The sequence below is a fragment of the Pseudoliparis swirei genome, chromosome 9 (genome assembly GCF_029220125.1).
Source record: "Pseudoliparis swirei isolate HS2019 ecotype Mariana Trench chromosome 9, NWPU_hadal_v1, whole genome shotgun sequence".
NCBI lineage: Eukaryota > Metazoa > Chordata > Actinopteri > Perciformes > Liparidae > Pseudoliparis > Pseudoliparis swirei.
Genome location: NC_079396.1, coordinates 8,595,384 through 8,611,831, shown reverse-complemented (window position 1 = coordinate 8,611,831; position 16,448 = coordinate 8,595,384). Strand labels below are relative to the sequence as shown.

Sequence of the window (16,448 nt, the reverse complement as noted above, 5' to 3'; positions counted from 1 at the left end):
TTTGATCCCTGTGCTCCAGGATTCCTGTCGGCCTGTTTACCAGCTGGGCTGCTTGCCAACCTGCTCTCTCCAGCTGCTCTCCATTCCACTTCTGCCGTCTCCAGCCATCTCCACTTTCATTACAATAAACCTGTTATCACAGTGTCGGCGTTCTTTGATTGGGACCTCTTTACGTCATCACATCAAAATGTAAGAAGCCGTCGGTAGTGTGTAACACTAAGCCAGTCAGAAAGGATTCAAGCAAACAGATTTTGAGGGTGTGATGTTACAACAGGGCAGGTCCAAAAGGAGGAGTGTTGCACCTATTATCACATGTTATTAGTTTAAACCTGGTGTTTCTGTCTTGTGATGACTCCCATGACTCCAGTGGATTAAAAGGTGGCATTGTCTGGTTCCGGGAAGGAACGGGCGGTCCTCCACGAGGAGCTCCTCAGACCTCTTATTTATCTCTGTGGGCATTGTCTGTAGGCTGGTGTGTTAAAACCAATTTTATGTAACGGAGTATGACTCGTGCACCGTCGGTTTGTTTCGCTGATCAGTCGTAGAGTCTCTTAACTTTGGTCAAAAAGCTCGGTCTTTACATTTCCCATGAGAGGATGTCTAATACACAGAGTAGGTGTTGTAATGGGACTCACAGTGATATCCTTGCCGGCCCAGTTGCACTCCTCCCTCCAGTCGACGGGAGCGGGCCAGTAGATCTGAAACACAACAGCCAAAGGTCAGATGATTTTATCCCTTGTAATCTGAATCTCGTACGTTTTGATCAAATAAAGAAAACTTTACAACTTCAAACTTTTAAACACTAAAAATAATACGTTTGTTCCTTCTAATTGAATAATAAAGCCCCAAAGATAGCAAATGAGACCCCTCCTCGTTCTCCCTTCTCATTGTAAAGAAGGATGACCCCACCGCATTGAAAAACCGCTTCAGCTATGGATACTCTTCACACTCGGGTCATAAATCAAACTCGCCCATAAACCCCAAACCGACAGAGGCTTCACATCTAACGCAGCAAGCGCGTATATGTAATTTACTCCAAACAGCTGTGAACAGATGTTTTTAGTGGTCTGTATTTATATCTATGGTTCTCTATGCATTTAAGTGAACCCAATGTTTTTCTAGTGTGTACATTTCGGTATACATGTGAAGCTGCGGCAATGTGTATTCAAGTGTGCCTTGGTTATGAGTCCAAAGGGAATGGTTTCAATCAGGTTGGGTCATTTAGATATCAATCGCAATTTTTTGGGGGGGGATACATTCTCTCTTTTCTTCTCTGTCCACCTCTTTGATTTTCTACCTTTCTCTATCACTCCCACATGTATCTTTCTTCTATGGTTAGCCGCTCACTTGAGTGGTCACATGTGTGCAAGAATATGATTGTCATTTTCAAAGGAGCATGCTGGTAAAAAGTATCAGTTAATTATTTCTCCTTCCTCCATACCTTTAGTTCCACATGGAAACAAAACCATAAAGCATGTGTGGCTTGACAACAATAACAAATGATTTTTAGGAATCATACAATAGGACAGTGGTCGTAAAAAAAACCTATCTGCTCTGTTTTTAATAAATCTACTCAGTTGTTAACGCCAACTGAAGTAATAAAGTCATTTTATCATAAGAGGCACATATGGTTTCTAATCGGAGCACAGAGCAATAACTGACATGTTTCAGAGACATAACATTCTGAGCTTGTGAGAATTGTAAACGCATTGTAGTCAATTAACACAATAATAATAATATTTATTATTATTATATTAATTATAATAATAATAATAAACATGTTAAAAAGAATAATCTATAACCACCAAACCTTCCGTTCTTCCACATTTTTCATGGTTTTATTATGCTTTGAGCCAGTAACAATTCGCTATATTTAGGTTAATCTGTCCAACAAAAATAGTTCCTGACGATAGTTTCTAACCGGTTTTGGTTCTGACCGACCTTGTGCTCCTGCTTGACGATGTTGTCTAACGATAGCGACAGCAGGAAGTTCTTGGCCCCGACGAAGAGGCGGCCTCTCTCTTCGTCCAGCAGCAGAGCGCTGAAGCAGCACGAACGCTCCAGCTCGAACCTCCGCACGCCGTGGAACTGCTGCAACTCTAAAAGTGCACACATGTAGAGGACAACCACACGCTTAATGCATCTGTTTCATGGCCCTCTGGTACTTCCGTACATAGACAAATAGAAACCTTCAATTCAAACTGAGACAAAATGTACAACGCACTGTCAACAGTAAAAATAAATGTATTTCTCGTCATTATCCGTGTTCTCATTCTTTGAGGAGTACGTCTTCAATAAAGTTACACGTAACCGGTCACAATATCATAAAGCAGCTTCAAAGCATCAGTCTTCAGATCAGTTGGTCATCCACGAGGATGCAACAAGTCACCTGGTTGATGAAGAAGAGTACCTTCTAATTTTAGCTCTACAGTTTTTATTTGGTGTCCGTCTCCTCGGTCCAGTGACTTGTGACCAGGCAGGACAAACTCCTCTGACAGTAATGACACCGTTGGTTTCAATGGAAAAAATGAGTGTCATACTGTTTCAAAACTGGTACGAACAAATGTTGGGGGAACAGTGTCCAGGAAAATTCAGCTTATAGTTGTCAACTCAAGCTATAATAGTTACCCCAAGTCATGGAAAGAAAACAGTAATCTTGGCCTAAGAAGCTGAAGAAATTAAGGGAGTGCATCCTCCTCTGCTGGCCTACGCTTAAACGAGGAGCTCAAAAGAAAACAGCCCGCTTTGCTCAGGCTTTAAAATGGATTTATTAGTCTGCCATTGTTCTAATTCATAACTTGTATTAAGTGACTCCGACGCCATCCCAACAGCTGCCGTAGGTCTGTAGGTCTGCTCCTATTTTATATTAATGTGCCAGTTTTAGCAAATGTGTTTATCATCCAGCTCCAACATGCTGAGATGATGATAACCTGGGGCCCACAGAAGACTCCGCCTGCACCTCACCTTTTACTTAGATTCTTAGACGTTACTGAATACTCTACTGGGTTAAAAAAAAAGAGGGCGGCTCTTGACTTTGTTATGCATACCTGCAGGCGAAATTAAATCAAAAATAATGTAAGTGATACATGAGGTCATCAAGATCTCGTTCAGTCCTGCATGTGTCGACTAAAACTAAAATATTCAGCTGTCTTTCCACCCTGTGTGTTTCATGTTCCCGTCAGCCTAAATGAAAGGGAGCGCATGTCTGAGCTGGGCACACGGCCTTCAGCGAGCCTCGTGTCCTTGGTGAGGTCAGGCTGGAAGAGCCGGCTCTCAATGATGGAACACATCCCTGGTTTATGTGGTTGTGTTGAGCTGCCTTCTCCAAACCCCGCCACTGTGTGTGTGTGTGTGTGTGTGTGGGGGGGTGTGTGTGTCTGTGTGTGTGTGTGTGTGTGTGTGTGTTTGTTTGTATGTGGCTGTTTATCACACTAACTGCAAATTACAGCTGGCTGCTGTTCAGGACTGTTTACTTTGAAAAGGATATTGCGGAAGCTCACATGATGCATGAGTGTGTGTGTGTATATGCGAGTCCACGTACTGTACACAAAATCACATACACATTATGGGCAGTAGACAACTCAAACACTCCAGAGTACACAAGGGAAATGTCCCTTCTTTCCTTCTCAAAGCGGTGGATCTTACCTTTGTAGGAGAGCTTCATACGGGGTGAGGAGGAGGAAGAGGAGGATGTAGATACAGAGGAAGTGCGGGTCATGGTGCCCGAGGAAGCATTGGCGGTGGCCAGTCCCAGCAGGAAAAGACAGCTGGAGGTGACCATCATGGCCACCATCATCATCATCATGGTCATCATCTTTCCTTTTCAAAGTCAACTTAACGTTTGAGTATGAGAAGTGACTTTATTGTGGTATTCAGCCTAGATTCCTGTTCACATTAAAGCTCAATGTTTGTTTTAATATTTTTTGTTAGAGTCTGATTCCGATTTAGAACAAAAGGAAACTCGTTTATTTGTCCGTATATATGATCCACCGGCCTTGGTTTGGGCTTAGTTCCTGTTTGGCGAGGACTCAGTATCAGCTCAGCTCTCTGAGCCCAAAACAGATTCTCTGTCTCGGTGTTTGTTTAAGCAGAGCTTGTGGTCGCTCCCTGGCTTCCTTTCAAGATCTTAATATTCAGCGTAATCTCGATAACGCCCTCCTTGCTTCTGAAGAGTCTCTCTTGGTAGATTCACTGCTCCTCTTGTGAAGGACGACAAAGTTCACCTCTCACCTCCAAGACAGGACAAAACGTGGGCACAGATACCTAAAAATAGAGACAGAAAGGGAGAGGATTTAGAAATGGACACTTCAAGCATTCGTTTGCATGTGCCAGGGATACCCCAGCATACACACACACACACACCCACACACACACATACACACGCATTGGTGTCTGAGGTACAGTATATTTAGCCAGAGTCAGATTGATGCCCATGCCAGGCTGTGTTAACGCCAGCCTCCATTATGGCAACAACACTATAATCTCTTCACATTACAAAGAGACCCAGGGACAGCATCCAAAACACTCACACTGACCGTGTGTGTGTGTGACAGAGATCGGCCGTGCCACTGCCAAGCCAAGCGCAATCTCCTCCCGTCTGCGGCACTGCCAATTCAAAGCGGCCTCTCTCTCTCTCTCTCTCTCTCTCTCCAGATGAGATCTCTCTCTCGACATGATGAGCCGACAGTGACGTGGTTGGATGTACAGTATGATTGCATCACAAAGCAAAAGAAAAAAACTGTTTGCTTTTGTAATAAGATTTGGTCTCAATATTGCATTACACAGTAGTAGATAAATTACATTACAACATATTCAAAGCTTCAAACTGTTGGCTTTAATCATCATCTCTGCACACAGCTTCTATACTGTGCAGTTTCCGGGTGTATGGGTACTTTCTGTCCATTGCGCATGGTCAGGGAAAACAGAAAATTGAATCTCTATAAAGTAATTTGAGAACTGGAGTCAGATTTAGAGTGACAGTTTTGTTATTGTTGCGTAAAAAATCCCCAATAACATTGCGCCTCGCTTGTGAGCGTGTGAAACCACAACTCGACCACAGCAGGAGCAGAAAGGAGGTCACTGGTTTGTAAGCCTACATGTCTACATGTATATGAAGGTTGTGTAGTCAAAAGTGTGCACTGGACAGACACACACTCACACACGCCTCCCTTTCAGTACTTTGGACTCTGCGATCGGCCGTAACAATAAAGCCTTTCAGTAGAAACAGTCTCCTTTATTATATTACACCTCACAGTTGGCACTCAGTCAGTAACAGGCAGACAGTCTGTCCCCCCCCCCCCCCCCCCAGACAACTGCATCTGATTACAATGGATGGGGCAATATCAGGAATAGAGTAATAGTTATTAACTTTATTTACATGGCTTATAAGAACCTTCAAAATGACTGAAGGAAGCCTGTGTGGACTAAACAGGCCCGCTGGCCCACATAACTTGCTCAAACCTTGCAGCCGTATACAGACTAGACTCAAGTAGCACAAGAACAAAGAACATCGCCGAGTGAGCCGACGACCAGCTGCTCTTATCCCGACTCAGGCGCTGATGTGGCGGAGCTCGAGGTTACGGTAACACCAGAGTCTTTGTAGTCTTACGAGAATAGCTACAAAGTACAAAGTGGGTCCTTTTAAGATGCTGCAGATTTTCTTGATCACAAAACTCTTATTATATATATATATATGATTGGTGACCAAAGCTGACGTTTGATGGACATCACAGTGTGGCTTTGAGCCTGACGCATGTCATTGTGTCCACAGTCTTCAAAGCATAATTTCTTTACACATTACATCTATTGCACCTGTCCATCCTGGAGAGGGATCCTCCTCTGTTGCTCTCCTGAAGGTTTCTTCCCTTTTTTTCCCCCTGAAGGGTTATTTTTCCTGATCCGATGTGAGGTTTTGGGGCAGGGATGTCTATGTGTACAGATTGTAAAGCACTCCGAGACAAATTTGTAATTTGTGAAATTGGGCTGTACAAATAAACTGAATTGAATTGAATTGAATAAAACAAATTCACTTGATTCATTTTAAAACGTTAAAAAAAAAAACTTCTGGCGCAAGCTGCGGTGATCACATGTGCATACAGAAATACAGAAAGAGGCAGTCAACAGACAAATTGTACACACGCACACACACACACACACACACACACACACGCACGCACACACACAGACCCGTCAAGGCTATTGGCACAGGGTTTTATGAATAATGGAGCTGTTGAGGCGTGAAGACAGGAGAGCTCTCATAAGCTCAGCGCTCCCAGGCCACAACACAACAGGACAGAGCTGAGCAGTAACATCAAATCCTTCATAACCTGCAGAATGTACACACACACACACACACACACACACACATAAATGGACAAATGCACACACACCCTTCTGTTTCAGAATTGCACAAAGAAGCTATGTGCAAGTGTTATTCATCTGGGATACTTTTATAGTTTTGATCTGCCGAGTTCAGGTGTTTAGCAGTGTGTGTGTGTGTGTGTGTGTGTGTGTGCCAGAATAAAGACAGAGTCTGTGTGTGAGTCTCAAGGTTCTGCACCTCGCCGTAAAGATGCTGCAGTATTTCAAGGAGAGGGACGTCAGCGCTTTCATCAGCAACACGCAAACAGAACACACACGGCGACACTTTACGTCACAGGTGGAGTGACAGGGGCAGCAGTGAAGCCCGGACACTCTCGCCGGCCGCTGTAAGAGGAACGGCCAGTCCCATTGTTCCTCTGAAGTCTCCCCAAACTGTGTGTGTCATCATGTGTGTGTGTGTGTGTGTGTATCTTCCAAATCTGCCATGAGGAGTTTAAAAGAGCATTATTGTCTTGTCTATTCCCAGAGCCCTGAGCAGGCACACACACAATTATGTGCGGGAACATATACGTATACTCATATACAAACTCCTGCTTCTCAGCACTTTAGATCTGCAAACCCAAACACACACACAAACACGCACGCACACAAACACACACGCACACACCCCACACACAAAGATACACAAAGTCCTTGCATGCTACATAATGCATCTTAATAAAAAAAGCCATTGGGCCCACTGACACTTGCATTCAGTTCAGCTTCAATAGACATGGAGCAGCGGCATGCCAAGAGGGAGTGGATTAAAAATAAAGAGAAAAAGAGAGAGATTCTTCGGAGACAGGGGAAGGGGTGAGACAAGCCGTCCTGTCAAAAACAACCTAAATAGACCCAGGCAGACAAAGCAACCCGCCTCCAGGGCAAGAGACACTTTTCAAAGTAAGGTTAGAGTGCAAGCCTGCAGTCCACAAGGTAATCAAGCAGTTTAACCTGTAGCCCTTCCCTACCACAGGTTAGAGAAGACAATATGAGGAGAGTTGAAGACACTCAGCATCTAATAAAAAGGGAATCAACAGAGTGAGATACCAAAAGAGACAAGGGGATAAAAGGATGGGATGAGAAAAAGCTATTAGGGACAGAGAATGAGAGAAAAGAGGCATTATTGGAGGCCAAGGATTGTACGTGAATGTGAAGAGCACTTGCAACTGGAGGGAAAAGGAGAGAGAAGAAGGAGCGATGGGAAATAGGAAAAATACAAAAAGGGGGAGAAGAGGAGAAGGCAAAAAAATAACGAGGCATTGGAGAGAAAAAGGTGGGGAAGTGAGAAAAAGAAGAGATGGGGAATAATTTGGTGGATGAATTGTGGATGAAGTAATAAGAAAAGGTGAGTGGAGGAGAGAAGATATAGAAGTATCGAGGGAGAGCAAGAGATAGCGGAGGCAAGAGGTTGACAATGTAAGTAGAAGGGACAGAGCAATATACAGACGTTACACCACTTCAGCTCTGTCCCACGGAAAAAAAGAGAATACGATGGAGGGAGAGAGGGAGGGAGGAGAAAATGAGCGAGGGGAGAGGTGGTGTAGAGAAAGGAGCCAATTGTTTTGCCTGCAAAGAGAAAAGAGTTTCCCTGGCTGGTTCCCAACCAGTCAAAGCCTCCCTGCGACGGAGAAATGAAAGGAAGGAGGGCTGGATGGAGGGAGGAAGAAGAAGAATGAGGTGGAGAGGGTGAGGAGGAGGAGGATGAGGAGGGAGGGCTCTCAGCTTTACAGAACAAAATGACTGAAACAGCAGGTTACTGGTGGCTTTTGCACCAGTTTGTCTTATGGGAGGTTGGTGGCGGGGGGAAGATTAAGCAAATTATGGAGGATCTGAATTGCAAGAATGCTAAAATCTAAAAATCTAACATCAGGAAAAGAAAGAAATTGCACCATCGCGTGAAACAATGAGACAAAAATAATAATAAAATGGCATATGGATTGCGATGATTCTTATTTATTCTTCCGGCCATTCGTTAAATCAAACCGAGTTATTAATCACTGAAATAACATTTGTTTATGTCCACTTGTGTACTGCCGATCTCCATGGAGAATTTGTCCCTGCAAATAGAGGCTGCTTTTAAAACACAAAGGAACTGAAGTATGATGGGTTAAAAGAGAGCAGAGGAAGAGGAAGTGATGAAGACGAGCAGGGGGATACCGAAGGGAGGAGGCAGGATGATGTAAGGGTTCAGTCAATTTCCCTTAAAAGGAGAAATGTGACCGTTATGTGTTCACAGTTAAAATACAATTGAATTATGACTTTTTGGAAATGCATTGGAATTGTACTCACACGTTCCATGCCACGTTTTCTTTCAGGCATGTTATTGCTATTTGAATTACACATTGGCCAAGTGCTCATGGTCTACAGCCTATCAGAGGATATCGGAGTAACGGTGTGTGCGTGCTGGTGTGTATTCATCACACTGTCAAGACTAACCTCGACAATTTGATATTTCATTTATCTTAGTGTTAAAACTTTGCTTTCAGGGGTGATGTTGGGAAAACACCCACTAAGTTAACTGTTTAAAGAAAAGGGCCGGTGGTGATCAGCATGCAGGTGTGTGATATTTAAGTTACTACATAGAAGTACAAGTGCAGCAAGTATGTCAAAAGTTGGACCTCCACACTCGATGCATTCCGTCCTCAGCTGTTAGAGAAAATCCCTGAGAACTGAATAACCATAACACATGAAAGCGGGACGCCTCAAACGGGCAGAGAAACGAGGGAGGAAGAGCAGGTGATGCGGGGCGGCCTGGCTGCATGTCAACACGCTGCAGACTTTCACAAACGAGTTCCAGAGGAAGCAGAATGCAGCTAGCATATAAAAGAAGTATGACTTTTATAATGATTGCAGCTGTGACCACGTTATTGTTTCAAACCATGTGATCGTGTTGTTTCAGAGCAGAGAGCAGAGCTGTGCCACATTTTGCTTGGAAACTGAGAAAAAATAAATAAAAAGGTGCCAACTATTGCCAACTAAATGGAAAGGGCACTAATACACTTATAATTGATCCATAAATTAATACATTTTGAAAGTCAGAGCCCCAGTCAGAGTGAAGGTGAAAGTTCGGGTGGAACAAGCCTGCACAGAGATTCTAAAAAGCTCCGTCACATGACTGTCACAAGGACAAGTGCAGGGTTTTTTCTGCATAGAGAAAATTTGGGCGCGCGCCTAAGCCGTTTTCCCCGAACGCCTATGACAAATCCCGAGCGCCTAAGGCAAAAAAAAGTCTGCGATGGAAAAAAACAAACTGTGTTCATCACGTGCATGTCAGCGAATATGTTCTCAATAGTATGTTTCAAGTAGGCTACAGCCGAACCCTCGTTCTGTTTTGATCAATAGTAATCGAGTTGATAAGCGTGTCTTCTTGTCTGATCAATATGCCACTGAGGTGCGCGAATGGACAGAGCGGCCAGCTGCTGATCACTCAACAGCCCGACGTGCACGAATACACCTGTACAAATGCAAATGAAATTTCCACTCAAAAAATCTATTAGCCCATCTATTTTAATTAGTGCTGTGAAAAATAACACGTTAACGCGTTATGATTAAATTACAGGATTAATTAGTTTGTTTTTTAAACGCATTTAACGCATGCGCAGAATGACGCCACTCGCTGTGAGCGCTGCGCGTGCAGACAGCATTTAACGGAGCAGAGCAGCGCGTGCGCTCTGATCGGGCGCTCTTTTAATGAAGTATCGATACTAAAAATATGCTAAATCACATTGTTTTTAACGTACGGGTACTTTGTTAGTATCGCAACACCGTGCAGCGTGACAGCAGTAGATGTAGCGGACTAACATTCAAGCTAACCTAACTTCCCAAACGCTGTGGACATCTGAACGCTGATTGGCCGAGACGCGACACGTCCCATCAAAGATGTTTTATTGCGAAGAGCACCACTTCACATTTTCTCCGCGTCTCACTGCAATCTCAACGGCAGCGGGCCAGGTGAAAAAAATAATAAATCGGAACGCGTCTCTGGTATTGTTCAGGGGGCCGGGCCAAATGTGGAGGCGGGCCAGATGCGGCCCGGGGGCCGTAGTTTGGGGACCACTGATGGCGTTAAATGGTTGACAAAAAAGAGAAAAATGTTCTGTTTAAACATTCTGTTTAGGATGAAGATATATTAATGTTCCATATGGAAGAGAACTGCTAAATAACTGCTGAGTTGCAGCACCATTGGGGTTTTTTTATGAATAAAAAAAGAATGTATAAATGTATATATACGTCTTTTGTCATAAATCTTTATGTTCTCACAAAAATATACCGAGAATATCGGTAATATGTGATTAATCATGATTAATCCACAGAAACCTGTGATTAATTTGATTACAAATTTTAATCGTTTCACAGCCCTAATTTTAATCTAAAGTGGAAGCAAAATGATTTCCTCAAGCATAGCCTCCATTATTTCTGAAAAAAATAAATACAAAATACATAGATGTCTGCTAATTACGGTGACATGGTAATATAGACCGTATATTACCGTAATATAGAGAGAAAAAAATTGGGAGCACCGAAGACCCATTTTGACCCAGGAAAAACCCTGAAGTGTACCGACCGTGTACTATGGATTAGAAGTACAGTGTTGTTTTCAGTGGAGGGTCTTTAGGACAAAGCTAGTTACAGGAGAACATGGAAGTTGCATAGACACACACACACACACACACACATCAACGTCAAAGTAAAGTTGCTTTAAGCCCAAAGTGATTAGGAGTCTTTATGGGATTTAAACTAAAGAAGAAAAAAAAAACGAGTTAGAAAGGGAAAGCGAGACGATATGGGCCTCGAGAGCTTAGTAGTTCTAAAAGACACAAAGTGAATGAAAGAGCCAGAAGGGTTACATCGCTCTGCTGGTCGCTGGGGCCGAGCCACCTGGCCCGGCATCACCGATGGAAAGTTTCCCAGCCTGTGAACCCGTTGCTAGTAGTTGTATCCAAAATGCAAGTGCCACCCTATATCAACCCCAGGCTCTCTTTCTCATGATGATTGATATCTTTTCAAAATATATATTTTTTCCGTCAGTCCAGCTTGCACCGCCTGATTCTTTCTCTTTGAATTTCAATGTACAACTGCCTCACTATGGTCACAAGAATGCCTCAACCTCTCATCTGGTATTACAAGCTCTGAAGGAAAGAGACAATGAAGGAGCCGCTGAGGCGAAGGCAGCCTGCTGGTCGCTGGTCGCCGGCCACTTGGCCGCGTTAAACCAGCTGTAAGTCGAGACCTGACAGGGCTGCCTCTGGTCTCCTGCCTGGAGCTGCTCCAAGCGGCTCTCTGGAAGAAGACAACTCACTTTCAGCCCGCTTCTCTGAGGAAGAAGGCCACATGTCATCAGCGTGACTTGTGGAAAGATGTCTGGGTTTGTACTGGCTCAGAAACAGCAGCGCTGCACCAGAGCAGGTCACGAGCAGAGTATGAACTATTGCATCAGGATTTCCTCTCCGTCTGTGCTGAAGCACTGAATGTATTACAGAATGGTATTGCCAGAAATACCCAAATCCTTTTTACTGTGCATCATTATCTGAATCATAACTTGAATGATGATGTAAGCAGCGACCCTCAATATTCCTGATTGGACCAGTAATTATCAGCTCACCTGTCCAGCCGTTTCCAGGGGAACCAAATTCCAAAAGGGTTCAGAACATTCCAGGTCGGGATCAGTGTCCACTTGAGCCCGACATGCCTCGGACAGCGCTGACGCTTTTCATAGTTACTGGACTGCTTTTTCCTGTTTGACCTAATAATGTTTCCATTGCGATACCAAATAAAACAAACATGTCCACACACACCCTCCTTGATTATAGACTATCAGAATAGAGAGAGCTGTACACACACTTACATGCTCCCACTGAGCTCCTCTTGTGTGCTTGCAAAGCACCCATTCTCCGGCTTGAGCATGTCTAAATGCAATGGGGATGCACAGGAAAGTAATAAATAATTATAAAAAATGATCAATAGATTTAAGTTATTTTCAGAAAGCAGTGGAGGGAAAACTTCCAGTAATTCCAGTGATGGGAATGGTGCCTGGAGGGCAGAAAGAGAGCAGCGGCAGAGTCCCACTTTGGTGCGAAAAGTCCAGCGAGTCCTAAAAACAAAGAAAAGTCCAAAAAGCAGCCGGCGTGCGAGTTAAAAAGCGATGCAGAGAGATCTGAGAATCTCCCTGTCTGCAGCTCCACTGATGAACGGCTGTACTCCAGCTCCACTTAGAAAAGCACACAACCCCTGTGCACACACAGAGAACCCTTCCTGACACACACACGAGAGGAGTTCACACACGCATGTGCACACGCACACACACACACACAGTGTTCATAGAAGCTGGGCAGAGTAGAAGTGCTCAGAGGGAGAGCAGGCAGTAATAATGGACTTAATTCAAGAGGGAGAGAGGGAGAGAGAGAGGGAGGGAGGGGTTAAAGAGAGGAGGGAAGGTGAGAGGAGGGGCAAGCTCAGAGGGGCAGGGACATGCACTGTGTTGTTCTCAGTGTGTGACTGTTGCTCCTATGCATCTTTCTGTTGTGTGTGTGTGTGTGTGAGTGTGTGTGTGTGTGTATGTGTGCTACTGTATATTTGGTACCTGTCTAAAACTTCACTCCATCAGTTTGATCTGTGACTTTGATTAACATCGAATGAGACTTTAAAACCTCAGCCCGCAGCGGTCTGTGCACACCGCTAACCACGTGCAAGCCTCCAGCGATGAAATATTGCGCAAAAGCAACTCGGGTGTAACTGCAGTGAGATGTGACTCGACTCAGAGGCCTGACTTGAACCCTCCTCTGACGGACACATGACTCCTCAAAAGACTTGAAAAGCAGCTTCGACATGCGCAACCAAGCAACGGCATGTCGGAGCGGACAGCATGGTGACAGGGGCATCTGCACCCAATAACATTTGAGGGTTTACATCGTACACAAATCAAAGTTGAAGTGTGGGTCGGCTATTCATGAGTGTGTGTGTGTGGGTGTGGGAACAACATAAAATGTAAAGAGGAAAGTTTCAGTGAAAAGTGTCTCTTCTCACATGTCATCAAACATCTTAAAGTTCACATCTGAGAGAGTTTTTGTATTTGTTTGTTTGTTTTCACTGACAACAGTTGCTGTGGTTAGCTTCACACTCGGCTCCAATCTATTCTTTTGATGAAAAGTGTTGACAAGGGGAGACATTTATATATATCAAAGCATCCATTGTCAAACAAGTCCTGCAGCATAATCTCCTGCTGTCCACTGATATGATCAGTATTTACTTCTGGATGGAGTTTTCATATTAAATGTTTCAATTATAAGTCAAAATCCTCACACAATTGGTATGTGCTTGTTACGCCATTACACTGCATGTCCATCTGTTCTCCACCCGCCCCAGTCCTTTAATCTTCATTCCTACGGCAGGTGCAGTGATGTGCTTGGCAACCCTGCCACACACACACACACACACACACACACACACACACACACACACACGCACACTCCTACAAACCCACTCTCACCAGGGTAGGCTCCTCATAAAGAGAGGTCAGGGGTCTCACATTAGGGGGTTCACTGCAGTGTGTGTGCGCCGTCTTCACATTTGCCCCACATGTCTACACACAATGCACACTTGCCCTCAGTGCTTCAGTGTATGCGTATGATTGTGTGTGTGCTTGCGTCGTGTGTTTTCAGCCCACTGCCCGCCCCCTGCTGACCTGTCTGTCATAAACCAGTCTGATGTCTCTGCAGACTGCAGAGTGAGCACTGTGATCCTGACAAAGGCTTTTGTCTCAGCCAGAGTTTCTGTTCTTTTGAAACAGATGAGGGCTCAGTTTCCTAACGGCGTTTCAGGGAATCTTTGTTTTATGGCAAGTCAATGAACCGAGATGATCTTTAGATTGCCGTGAGACCACAATCAAGCTGGTGTCTCCCACGTCGGAGTCTCCCTGTGGTCTAATTCCATTAAGGTACCCCATGAAAATATATACAACAGAAAGAGAATCGATGGATGATATATTTATCAACATAAGTCATCTTCACATTGTAGACGACTTATGTTGTAGGGCTACAATATAATGAGTGAAGTAATTACACAGTTTTGAACAGCTTTGCATCAAGAATATTTAGATTTCATAAAGGAAAATACTGTATTTGTCATAGTGTTCTGCAATGTTTTGTATACATATGTTTATATTTACCTCTCGTTGTTGAATACATGATATATGTAATATTACCTATGCAGAACACCTATTCCTACGTGTATAAGTGTGTTGGGTTGATTCCCAGCTCATTACTTTCATAAAGTGTTTTGTGTTGTGTAGTCACACAAGCAGGAATGGTCACATGACAGCACTAATTAATGCACATTTAATTTAAGGGAGTCTATGCTATTATTTTTAGAGTTACACAGAAATTCCCAAAAATATTAATAAAGTCAGACTTCCCGTAGACTTGATTAAACCAAAATATAATCTACAATTCCAGATGTCAGCCAAGTTATTTGCATATTTAAATAGACAACAGTGTCACAACCTTTCTACACATAACGTAAATAGTACCTAAGACTGTTTGTCTCGTAAGATGATTAACTTACCCATGTGTGTTATGTAATACTCATTATGTATATTGCACAACGTCATATACCAGCACTACCAAACACGCATTCTCATGCTGGATTACATCAGTCCTGCAAAAACATTACCAGTAATGTCCTTACGTTAACATGCTTCTCTTGCGCTTACGTCATACACACACATTGAGATACACATTAGAACGTATACTCAGCACCAATAGTGACACTTGAGCTCAATGGCAGCCGCCAAGAAGAAGCTACCTTCTTCTGGTGCATAATACCAATATGCAGTCAGCACCAGACCCTGACTGCATATTTCAGGTATTTAGAAAAAAGAAGTCCAACCGTTTGGGCTTATTAAATGAATATTATCAATACATTATTTTTGAAGGCAACCTTTAACATAAAATAAAACACGTCGCTTAGTGTTTGAATACTGTGGAAGGAGCAGATAATCTCTGACTTAATATTGTCTTCCAATCGTCATTTCAGCATCTCAAGATGTAGCCGTGGAGTTCACCAGCCTTCGTGTTCGCTCTACGCTATTAGGAGAACACATTGTCACATGTTTTCAATTTTGCGGAACATGGCCAGAGATTGTGTGGCTTTCGGTTGGTTGGAGGATTTGACTGAGCATGTGCAACAGAGGATTCTCCATGGTGTCATCCCACGTTCTGCCCTCGGCCTCCTGCAGTCAAGTGGCCAGCATGCAATGATGATTGCGATAGGTACTTTCCAAAGCCTTTGAGGATGTCTTTGGTGCACGGCCGCTGCCACAGTGGCTGAGTATGTTGTTGAGGAGCCAAGTCAGGAGGCACTAATATGGCACTTTTTGGCATCGTCATGGTGATGCCCCTCTTTCTGGAGACATGCTAACTATTCTTTTAAGTTATGATTAATTACATTTGACATACCGTTTACATATGCTCTCTTCTAATCTCACATCTCTTTCGAGCCGAGCTAAATCTACAGAGGCACTGTGCTCCACCTCGATGAGGAATCCTAGAGGACAGATGCAGATTCTTCAAAAGCAAGGGTGGAATAATAGATTAAACCGGCATGTATATAGGGCAGGCCGACCATAGCTGTAAAACCACTTGTGATGTTGTGTTAGCGGGACACCTGCCAACATTACATGTGTTGCATTGTAAACATTTTCTCAACAGATGCAGGAATATCCTGGACCGCTGACCCGACATACAACAAATTCCAGCACTAAGTGGATCAATAGCATCATTGCAACTAAGGAGGCTGTGCTGCCAGCTGTAAGCACATGCTAATCTTATTCGTGTGAGAGGAAAGTGTGTGTGTTTTTGTGCGTGTGTGGAGTGAATTTGTCTATTAATAGCATCCACAGTAGTGGGTCAGGAGTTGAATTTAGATGGGGCAGAACAAAACGCCATGTCGGTGGTTTTGGGAGGGGTTTGTGCTTAACCCTTGTGTTGCCTTAGGGTCATTTTGACCCGAATCAATATTACACCCTCCCCCCGCCTTTGGGTCATTTTGACCCGATTCAATGTTTCACCCTCCTGTTACCTTTATATTTACTA

The 16,448-nt window shown here is 43.7% G+C and overlaps 1 protein-coding gene across 6 annotated transcripts in view; it reads right to left on the bottom strand.

Annotated features, from left to right (window-relative positions):
- Nucleotides 1-16,448, bottom strand: part of sema3b (sema domain, immunoglobulin domain (Ig), short basic domain, secreted, (semaphorin) 3B) — a 72,898-nt gene that overhangs the window by 20,500 nt on the left and 35,950 nt on the right. For 3 of the 6 annotated variants that reach the window (XM_056422753.1, XM_056422757.1, XM_056422758.1), the window contains exons 2-4: nt 3,646-4,263; nt 1,942-2,099; nt 636-698 (exon numbers count right to left, since the gene is read on the bottom strand). In XM_056422753.1, the coding sequence (XP_056278728.1) occupies nt 636-698; nt 1,942-2,099; nt 3,646-3,814 (390 nt within the window). In that variant the 5' untranslated portion in view covers nt 3,815-4,263. Of the gene's footprint in view, nt 1-635; nt 699-1,941; nt 2,100-3,645; nt 4,264-4,535; nt 4,573-11,962; nt 12,648-16,448 lie in introns of those variants that run through there. The other 3 variants (XM_056422752.1, XM_056422754.1, XM_056422756.1) reach the window with 3 other exon arrangements.